The 11,204-nt window shown below is 56.3% G+C and overlaps 1 protein-coding gene across 1 annotated transcript in view; it reads right to left on the minus strand.

Moving 5' to 3' along the window:
* The window catches only part of CACNA1A (calcium voltage-gated channel subunit alpha1 A), a gene marked incomplete at its 3' end in the record, with an annotated part of 209,672 nt that overhangs the window by 42,023 nt on the left and 156,445 nt on the right, over positions 1-11,204 (minus strand). The window contains 3 exon segments of the mRNA XM_023763966.1: positions 770-907; positions 2,703-2,863; positions 4,714-4,813. Of these exon segments, the coding sequence (XP_023619734.1) occupies positions 770-907; positions 2,703-2,863; positions 4,714-4,813 (399 nt within the window).

Genomic DNA, 11,204 nt, shown 5'->3' on the forward strand with positions numbered 1-11,204 from the left:
GGGTCCCGGGTGTGTCCGTGGGGGAGCAGAGCCGTGCGGTTTGCCATGGCTCTTGAGAAGAGGTAGATGAGGTTGCGAAGGGCACACGCTGGCATCTCGGGCCTCCACCCGGCGTTTTTAAGTTCTCGGTGCGGGGGGGGGGGGGGGGGGGAGAAGCTGGACGAGGGCAAGGACAGCGAGGCGCTTGCCGTGGGCACAAATAAGGGAGCGCCAACATCCTCCATAACCAAGATAAGTGGTATTTCACTCCGATATTTTAATACGTCCGCACGAACGCTCCAGAGCCCACGATGAACATCCAGACTGTACGTGAAGACAGGCTCTGGCCCGCACGTGCGGTTCGGCCTCGCCGTCTCACCAGGCCCGGCCCCTCGGAGGGAAGGGCCCCGCGGTGGGGCCTGGACCGTGCCCGGTCCACAGCCCGCCTTGGAGCTTTGCGTTCACCAGCACAGGGAGGGTGGCGAGGGCGTGACCGCCTGCGTACAGGAGCCTTTGCCCGTCGGGGAGGTTCTGGGGATGCAGCCCCTACGCTCGGGGCTGGCGAGCTGAGGGCTGGACTTCTGCCCCTAGAAGCCCAACCACACGTGGAGGACAATGTGCTGCTGACAGCCCCCTCCCCCGCCCTGGGCATCTAGCAGGCTCCCCATCTCGGGGAGTCAGGAGCAAACCGCCCCTCCCAGATCTTTCTCAGCCCTGGGCTCTCAGACCCTCTCCTCTCCTGCCCCCCGGGCCCGAGCTCCGCCTGCGGGCTCTCGGGCCAGGCGCTCACTGTGGCCAGCCTTCTCCCGTGGACACGGTGAAGAGGGTCAGCAGCGCCCACAGCACGTTGTCGTAGTGGAACTCGTACTTCTTCCACTCTCGGTCCCGGGCCTTCACCTCGTTCTTCTCATACAGCAGGTACTTGCCACTGACGCAGAAAACGGGCCGTTAGCGAGAGGAAGGGTAAGAGGGGCCCTGCCCACGCTGCCTCTCCCTCAGCCCGGAGGCAGCCACACCCCCTCTGGCTCCCTGGGGGGGTGTGTGCCCTTGGAGACCAGCCCCCCATGATGCCGATGCCGTGACCCTGCGACCTGTGGGAGAGCCGACGGAGTCTAGCGCTCTCTTCCAGCTCGGAAACTCTCGTCTCAGATTTTGGGGGGTTCAGAGCAGGGAGAGAGACAGGCACAGTTCTGGGCCCATCAGGCCGGCGGGGGTGGTGGCTGCTCCTTTTCGGGGCAGGAGTCAGGGCTGAGCTCCAGACTCCTAGCCAAATGCCGGGATCCTTCCAGCTCCGGGAAACAGCCACCAACACAACAGCAGCTGGCATCTGCCAGCAGCAGCGGCAGCACTCAGGGTGCTTGTTAACGAGGCGCCGCTTTCCTGAGCTCCCTTCCCACCGTGAGGCCCACAGTCCCTCACCCACAGTCCCCACAGCCAGGAAGTGCTGGAAACCAAAGCCCGGCTGGCTCCTAACTCAGGGGTGGGCACGTTACCGCCCCGGGACCAAATCTGGACCAGTTTCTGTATGGCCCACAAGCTAAGAAGAGCGTTTTTTTTTGTTTTTTACCTTTTTAAATGGTTGAAAACAAATCATTCCTGACATGTAAAAATTATACAAAATTCAAATTTTAGTGCCCTAGCTGGTTTGGCTCAGTGGATAGAGCGTCGGCCTGCAGACTGAAGGGTCCTGGGTTCAATCCGGACAAGGGCACATGCCCAGATAGTCGGCTTGATCCCCAGTGGGGGGCACGCAGGAGGCAGCTGATCCATGATTCTCTCTCATCATTGGTGTTTCTATCTCTCTCTCCCTCTCCCTTTCTCTCTGAAATCAATAAAAATAAATAAGAAAATTATTGCCCTAACCGGTTTGGCTCAGTGGATAGAGCGTCGGCCTGCGGACTCAAGGGTCCCGGGTTCGATTCCGGTCAAGGGCATGTACCTTGGTGGCGGGCACATCCCCAGTGGGGAGTGTGCAGGAGGCAGCTGATCGATGTTTCTCTCTCATCGATGTTTCTAACTCTCTATCCCTCTCCCTTCCTCTCTGTAAAAAAATCAATAAAATATATTTTAAAAAAATAGAAATTACTAAAAAAAAAATTCGAATGTTAGTTTCCAGAGATAAAGTTTTACCAGAACACGGCCACGCCCATTCGTTTCCCTGCTGTCGCTGCTTCTGGCTGCACCGAGCCCTCGAGACAGAGACGGGACCCCTGCCCGGCCCCACCCCGATCTCACTCTCTGACCCAACCGGATTCGAGGCTCTTGATACTTGTTATTTATCCCAATTGGTGCAAACAGGTACACGTTTCCGGACAGAAACACTGTTTGAGAACAGGGCTGCTCTGGCCCAGCGGAGGGGGCTAGGCCTGTGCGGACATGCTCTAGGCAACCTTTCTGAAACCTCCAATCAAAACATTCTGATCTGAAGCGCATCTGCCTGTCAAGGCTTCAAATACGGGAACGTGGACGTGTATCACTATCCCCACGTGACAAAGCCGGTGGCTAGAAAGTTAAGCAGTTTGTTTATGGCGCATCCCAGAGGGACAGACAGAGACTTAAATTCCAGAACCGTTTTTCTCTACCCAGACCCCGGCGGCTTCAATCAGGTCCCTCCCCACGCCCAGCGCCGCAGCTTCCAGGCCCGAGACTGAGAGCGCTGCCTCTGTTGCTCCCCCCGCCCCCCGCGAGCCCCCAAGGGGACGCCTCGGAGAGCGGAGACCCACCGACAGTCTTTCTCGAACTCCTTGGACTCATCGGTGCAGTGGAAGAACTTGCCCTTGAACAGCTGCACGGCCACCACGGCAAAGATGAACATGAACAGCATGTAGACGATGAGGATGTTGAAGACGTTCTTGAGAGAATTCACCACGCAGTCAAACACGGCCTGAGGGGCGGGGTGGAGAGAGGGTGTGAGGGGCTGGGGCCTGCCTCGCCTCCGCCTCCGCCTCCAGCGGCCCACGACCCCAGAGTATTGCCATTACTCCCATTTTACAGACCAGGATGCGAGCCAAGCGAAGGCCACGCAGTTCTGAGAAGTACTTGCCGGGGCTGGACCCAATCCCGTTTCTATGTACCTACAAGGCCCCACCTCAACTCCTGGAACCGCTCCCCTGAGCCCCTCCGAGTTACGTGCTCGGCCTTCAGGGCAAGGGGCAAGGTCCCCAATGGAGAGATAATTTCCTGTCACTTTTGTATCCCTGCCTCACGCCGCTCCCTGTCCTCATCAGCTGCAGTTCTGGATCGGAAAGAGGACTTGCTGTGCCCCAGAGACTCTGCCCTGAGCACGATGGAACCCTCCATCGACCCCCGGAGAAGGTGGGGCCCTGGTCTGGGGTGCCCCCCACCCGCTCTGCTTCCTATCACATTGGGTCCTAACGGTGAGTGGGCGCCACGGATGGCCGGACCGGCTGGAATGACAGGCTGGTGTGGCCAGCTCTCCCCCGGGGGAGACGGGGCATGGCTTTCACGGGGCTTTCACAGGGGCTGTGGCTCAGAAAGTGGCAGAGAACCGGTGAACCGAATGCTGCTGGGATTCCCCGCATCTGTGCAAGCGCACGTTCACATTCCAAGGGCAGCCACGTGTCATCCCCGGTAACATTCCTCAACATAGTGGCATGCGTATCAGAATCAATGAGGGGCACCCCCCGGAGATATCAGATCCCCGAGGAGCCCAGCACTAAGGACCACTGAACTGCGTGGTCACACAGTTACTCCCGCTCCCATTCTCCTTCAGTCCTTGCGGGGGAAGGAGAGAGTCTTCCTTAGTTGCTGCTATGTTAGCTCCTAACGTTGCTACTTTTCCTTTTAACCAAGAAAGAGCAGCATCCACATTCAAAGCCTTTGTCAGACAACAGTGTTCGGCTGGATTTTCACAGCAGCATCTGAAGTTGGTTGAACAGATACTTAGTGTTCCCTTCAGTTAACAGTGGGTTCTGGTTTTCCAATGTGAGAAACTGGACATAGCACGTCCTTGTAAAATAAATCCACGTGAGTAAAAGACAAAGTGACTGGACTTACACATGAAGAGACAGTGCCCTCCCTCAGGTGGAGCCTACATTGCAAAGATGTGCTCAAGTGACGAGGTTTCGTTTCTTTTCTTCATTTTGGACGATAAGCTTTCGGGGAAAGCTGGGTCATGAGATTTTGGAACAAGATACTGGAGCCCAGGACAGGTCGGCGATAAGTCAAAGGTTATGAGGGACCAGACACCCAGTGTCTGGGTCATACCCCGTTTTATCCACAGGACGCCTTCACGTGAATTAGAAAAAGGGAGCCCCGGCCGGTTTGGCTCAGTGGGTAGAGCGTCGGCCTTTGGACTGAAGGGTCCCTGGTTTGATTCCGGCCAAGGGCACATACCCGGGTTGCGGGCTCGATCCCCAGTGTGGGGTGTGCAGGAGGCAGCCAATTGATTTCTCTCATCATTGATGTTTCTATCTCTCTTTCCCTCTCCCTTCCTCTCTGAAATCAATAAAAATATATTTAAAGAAAATAAAAAAAAAGGATTCCGACCCTCCCACAGGGAGATGTTTCATCTAATGGAAAATTATGATACTGTTCATGGATTGTGTTAGATCAACCACTTTACTGCCACCTGCTGGAAAGTGTTGGTAATACAAATATCCGTATATAATGGCCCTGTTATCAGCACCCCCTTCAATGTGCATCCTCGGGCAGTGTGCACCCTGCCCACCTGCACAGGCGACGCTGCCAGGCCTCCTGCACGCCCAGTCTCACCTTGAGCTTTGGCAACCGCTTGATGGTTTTAAGAGGTCGTAGCACCCGGAGGACGCGGAGGGATTTGATTGTGTTGATGTCCTTTCCTTTGCTGTTGCCACTGTGGAGGGATGTGAGGGTGGGGAGAAGGGAACAGAGGGGGCGGAGGTCAGGCTGGGCGGTGGGTGGCCCGCAGCTCCACACGAGCCCACCCTGGAGCCTGGGCTGAGCCTGGCACAGCCCTGCCCCTGCTGGGGAGGAGTGGCCCAGCTCCCTGCTGGGCGGGGCTGGAGAGCCCATGAGCAGATGGCCTTTTGTGGTTCTGGGTCAGGCTTGTTGAAGTCCCCTGACCATCTGCCCGGGCCTGAGCAGCTGCCTGCGGTGGCCTCAGACCCCGCACAGGGGAGCCGGCTGCCCTGGGTTCTCTTTGGAGGTGGCCTTGGCAAGCTCTCAGAAAATAAGATTTTTTTCACCCTTCCAACAGGATTTAGGAAATGCTTAAGGCGGCCCTCAAACCAACACCCTTACCCCCAATATTCCCTGGGTCCAGGGTTTGGTCCACTGGGTGTGAGCCTTAGCAGCGTAGACTCTGGGGACGCCATGACACCCTTAGCCAACCAGGACTCGGGCCCCCAAGGAGGACACTGGGTGCGGCCACCAGAGGCTTGTGAATGGTACACACCACCCACCCAGTCGCCCAAGCCAGAAACCTGCGAGTCACGTCCAACTTCCTGTCCTCCATCCCCACCCCCAGTGGGCCGCCCTCCTACACATCTCCACCATCTGTCCCCGGCCACCAGCTTAGGTTGGACCCCATTACCCATCTCCCAACTCCCCCCAACTCCCTGTCTCTCTCTTCTGCCACCCTGTCTGCACTCAGTGGTCAAAGCCAATGACCACCTCCCTCTCCTGCTCAGAATCCCCCTGGAGCATCTGAATTCCGAGAAGCGTGGCGTTCAATGCTCTTTGAAATCTCGTCCAACTTACCTTCACCTTTGCATCCCCAATGCTGCACTTCCCACCCCCTGCCACACGCTTGCCTCTGTCAGCTTTTGCACATGCTGTTCCCGCTGCTGGGAATGCCCTCCCTGCACATCTCCAGCCACAGGACCACGAAGCCCTGAAGGTCAGGGTCAACCGCCCCCCCCTCCCCCCCGTCTCCCGGCTGCCTCTGGGTTCTGCCAGACCCCATGCTGTTTCAGAACCATCTTTCTGTCTTTGCTTTTGGCTTTAGACGAACATTTCTCAAAGGCTTAAGCTGCGATTTATTCTTCTCTGTGTTCATTTCCCCTGTAGTCTTGTTTTTTTGTCTCAGCGCCCAGCATACATCTGGCCTGTGGTTTCGGGACACATGTGGATTCAGATCAGAGTTCGTTGGGACGGGGTGTCAGTCTCCTAGCAACCATCTTCCTATCACAGAGCTTTCCCACAGACCCCACCACGGTGTGTCTGAGTATCCAGGTGCAAGAGCGTCATTCTTCACACCATTTGCGTTTTTAGAGCTCCCTCTCTCCTTTTTCAGGGAATAAAGAGAACTGGACATCTCTTATGCCCCAGGATTCAGCAGCCTGAACATGTGTTTCTCTCTCTCTCTCTTTTTAAAATGTTTTTTTTTATTGATTTTACAGAGAAGAAGCGAGAGGGAGAGAGAGACAGACACATCAATGATGAGAGAGAATCACTGATTGGCTGCCTCCTGCACGCCCCCTACTGGGGATCAAGCCCACCACCTGGGCATGTGTCCTTTACGGAATCAAACCAGTGACCTCCTGGTTCATGGGTCCACACTTAACCACTGAGCCACATCGGCCGGACCATGTGTTTTCTCTCTTAAACCACAGTCACCATTATTGCCTCAAGGCTGTGCCCCATAGTATGTGAATGGTTGACATGGGGGACACGCTTCCTGGGGTGCATCTGCTCATCTGAAAACAACCCCATGCCCCCTGTGGGGGCCCCTCTTCCAGGAGACACCCCGCCCCTGGGTGAGGCTGAGAAGCCATCCTGTGACTCAGGCGCCGAGTGGCGTGTCCCTGGCAACTGGGCTCACGACCCGGTTTTGGAACCACTTTGCTGGGCGTGTGGACACACCTGGGGGGAGGGGCTTTCTCCTCTCAGAGCCCAAGTCCAGCTGTTTGGCCTGCTCCCCCTTCTCACCGGGGAGGTGGACACTCACAGTCCTCGGGTAACTACCACCCAGGCCAAAGGCCGTATCGCAACCAGACCCCGGGAGGTCCCGCCCCCTCCGTTCTCCACCCAGAACTGAGCCAACGGTGGTCATGGTGGGAGGCAGCGGCCAAGACCCCTCAGGGCTCCTCCTCTCCGGGGAGCAGGCTGAGGGGGTCTCTGGTCACTGCAAGCGACAGGACAGCAGCACGGACACAGGCCGTGGGAACAGGCCCAGAACCAACACGGCTGCACCAGAGCATGGAGAACGAGAGGCAGACGAGAGAGAGAGAGAGAGAGAGAGAGAGAGAGAGAGAGAGAGAGAGAGACTTTACCGTGTACTGCTCCTGGTGAGGTGGCGTCGGAGGGAGAGACAGATCGTAAGCGGCCTCAGAAGAGAGAACACAGAACACGCACATACACGCACACACACCTGAGAACCCCCTGCCCCGCCCGAGCACCGGAGGGCGGCCTCAGGCCCGCGGCTCCGGCCGATGTCCATCCTTCCATCAGGGAGCCCCCCGCGCGGCCCCCTGCGCTCGGCAGGCCCCTGGCACCGCCCAAGGACACCAAGAAGCCAAATTTCCAAGTAGCAGGGCAGCCAGGGGGTCATCGATGACCAGAGGCGAGTCTGCCACCGAAGGTCACTGCCAAGAGCTGGAGAAACAGCCTTTCTCCAGAGGTGCTGGCGCCGGGAGGCCTCGGAATGCCGTCGAGGTCCCGCGCCTTGGAGCTGGGGGTCCTGGGTTTAGATCCCAGCTCTGCTCTCATTAGCATCCTCGTCTGTAAAACAGGCATCGGGACCCTGGTGCTCAGCGGGCAGGAGCTACGCTCGCGGCTTTATCCCCTACGTCACGGGGTGACATGAAAGGCAACTCCGAGTCCTCTGAGAAAACGCAGGCCTGGAGTTGAGCCCCTGGCCTCCTGCAGCCCTCCCTCCAGGACTGCAGAGCCGGCTGAGAAAAACTCGGCCGCCAGCAGAACGGGGGACACCCCACTGCCAAGCAGATCCTCTAGAGCAGCAGTTCTCAACCTATGGGTCGTGAACAATGAAAATACATTCTGCAGCTGAAACCGGTTTGGCTCAGTGGATAGAGCGTTGGCCTGCGGACTGAAAGGTCCCAGGTTCGATTCCAGTCAAGGGCATGTACCTGGGTTGCGGGCACATCCCCGGTGGGGGATGTGCAGGAGGCAGCTGATTGATGTTTCTCTCTCATCGATGTTTCTAACTCTCTATCCCTCTCCCTTCCTCTCTGTAAAAAATCAATAAAATATATTTAAAAAAAAAAGAATGCTGATTAAAAAAAAACAAACATCCTGCATATCAGGTATTTACGTTACGATTCATAACAGTAGCAACATTACAGTTATGAAGTAGCAACGAAAATAATTTTATGGTTGGGGGGTCACCACAACATGAGGAACTGTATGAAAGGGTCGCGGCATTAGGAAGGTTGAGAACCGCTGCTCTAGAGACTGTGCCACCCATAACCCCTTAGGAAGTGAGTGCTATTTAAAAAAAAAAGGGGGCGTAAATGCCTACAAATGCTCCCCTTGGGTTTCTTCTCCCCCCGCCCTGTCCCATGAGCTCAGTGGTTCTCAAACCTCAGAGTATCTAGGAATTGCTGCGCACACGGAAGTGTGCAGACTCTCCTTTATAGATTAGGAAGGAGTCATTCGTGGGCAGTGATTTTTACTAAACATGCTGACCGTACGTGTGACATGTGACTCGTCTAAATGTCTCTGCCTCTCCCTGCAGGAAGATGATACCTTTATGCCCGTTTTCCAGATGCGGAAGCTGAGGCCCAGGGAGGGAGAGTGACTTGCCCCAGGTCATCTAGGCGGGGCACAGCAGACTGAGATTTAAACCCAGGTGTGTACCTCTTGCACTCTAATCTTCTTTCTGTTTCATCACACGCAAGAAAAAAATAACGCCTTCAAGGGGGAGGGGGCCTGTTTTGAGAATGGGGATTAAAAAAGTGGCAGTCTGAGGGCTCCTTCTGTGGTTTCCTGGCAGTTCAGCCCCCCGGCATGCAGGAGCGGCTTGATCAAGGCGCTCCACCAGCTGTGCCGGGCTGCCCTGAGGGAGGAGTGGCAGCACCAGATGGACTCTTGGCAGTGAGGGCAGGACCGTGATCTGCCAGCTGCTGAGAAATGTCAGTTGCCCGCCTCGATGCATGGGCACGGAGCATGATGTTAGGCGTGATGGCTCATGAGATGGTGCGTTAATGTGGTCACATGGACATGGCACACGGCAGTGGATGGAGCAGGATGCACACACAGGTATTTGGGCAAGGTGCAGGCGGGTGGAGCCTGTCAGGAGAGCGTCGACCATCCCTTGGAGGACCACAGGGATCGTTTTCATATTGCGACGGGGCCACAGTCACAGCCCCGCAGCAGAAGCCTTGCTTCCACCCCAAAAGGCCAGAACAGCAAGATTCCTTTCCACAAGGAAGGGAACAGCCTCGTGCCTCTTCCCCTGGATTTCTGGGGCCAGTCGGGGCCTCCGGGAACCCAGGCTGGCTGGGTTACCAACGGACCCTGCCAGCTTCTGAAAGCCCTCGAGATCGGGGTTGGGAGCCGGGCAGCAGCCCTGAATCTGACCGTGAAACTCGATTCGCGATCTTGCGAGATTCATTTCCTTCTGGGTCTCAGTTCCCTCATCTACGAAATGGGAGCACGAAGAGCTTCCCACAGGGGGTGGTTATGAAGGTGACATAAATGGAGGCTGTTTAGTATCGTTATTACCAAGTTGAGTTTCTTGATTTTATGGGGGAACGGAGGCACAAAGAGGCTAATGGACTTGAACATCTAGAGAGGAATCAGACATTTGCAGGAACCTTTTTCTAAAACAATAAGGTTAATCTAATACTTGCGGTAGGGGTGGGGGGGAGGCGGGTCTCAGCCTTGTCTCTGAGGAGAGGAGGAGAGAGGCACACGGGACTAAGAAAGCAAGTTAAAGGGCCAGAAAGAAAAGAAGCAAAGGACTCTGGGGCTGGGTACTCGGGCTGAGGGCCTCAGAGCAGACTCTACTCCCGCCAAAAGGACATCTATCTGGTAAGAAGAAAGACAGTAAAACTAAGTCCTCGTAGAGCAAGAGACCTTCTTGGGCAAGAAATGTCAGAAACCTGCAGCCAGTGGGAGGATTCTAAAGCTTTTCTGGGGTGAAAAGGAGCAGCTTGAGGGCTCCTTCGCTAGCTTTCGGGCAACCTGGCCCCGTGGGCATGCAGGAGTGGCTTGATCAAGGTGCTTGGACAGCTGTGCCGGGCCTGCAGCCCTGATGTGGAGGAGTGGCAGCACCAGATGGATTCCTGGCCGTGAGGTGGGAGGGCGTGTCTGGGTCGGGGTCTCAGGGTCTAGCTCTCCCGTCCCTACGCCCGTCGCGAACAGGCGCTTCCGTAACTGTCAGCCCTCCCCATACCCCATGAGAGTCCCTGGCATTTGTCAGGATTCCCCTGGCAAAATCTTGCACCCCCCAGTTCCTGTGATAGCGACGGGCCCACCAAGGCTCACAGGATGGCCTCGGGTCTCTGTCCGGACCCTTTCCTTGCAGAGGGATTAAAAAAAAAATTAAATTGGTATTTTCAAGGTCATAAGCTAGCAGGTTGACTCTACAAATATGTTGCCAATGTCTGCAGGCTCATTTAGAATGCCTTCGTATGACTACATTGGGAAAGAAAACGCAAACAATAAAAAAACCCCGCTCCCTGTGGCAGATTCCTTTGCAGCACAAAGAATCATCTGCTGATTGATTTTTGGTGGAAAAATAACTTGGTTTCTGCAGATGAGGCTGGCTTAGAGGGGGGCCTCTTTCCGGGTCCAGGGAGCCCAGAAACAGCTTATTGCAAACTACAGTCTGTCATGGCACAAGCTCTATGGCCGGAAGGTTTGTTTCTGGGTCTTTTGAAGGCCTCCCCTTCCCCAAACTGTGAGGGTCAAGTTCAGGGGCAGAGGTGGACACATCAGCTTCACCAGCGGTCAGGGAGGAAGTGCCAGGGTCCGTTGAACAGACATCACTTCTGCTATGCCACACCCAGAGGTGGCCACGGAGGGCAAACCCACTACCCAGGGCACAGCTGGCAGCCCAGGGCTGTGTGTGAACAGATGGGTGTGACTGACAGGGCCCCCCCCCTTCCTGCCCCCAAATGGACCCTGGAGCTGCTGGGCAGAGGACATGCTGGAGGGCTTGAGGACGGGGGACGGGTGCCCGCCTGAGCGGCCCGCCCTGACATGAAGACCACTTCTCCGTCGGGACAAGGAGGGGGCGGGGTCTCCCGAGCTGGAGCACATGGTGGAGAGTCTGCCTTCTCCATGCCACACGCAGCCAATGCAGGTGGTGGGCTCCC

This window comes from Myotis lucifugus, unplaced genomic scaffold (assembly GCF_000147115.1).
Source record: "Myotis lucifugus unplaced genomic scaffold, Myoluc2.0 scaffold_310, whole genome shotgun sequence".
NCBI classification, from domain to species: Eukaryota; Metazoa; Chordata; class Mammalia; order Chiroptera; family Vespertilionidae; genus Myotis; species Myotis lucifugus.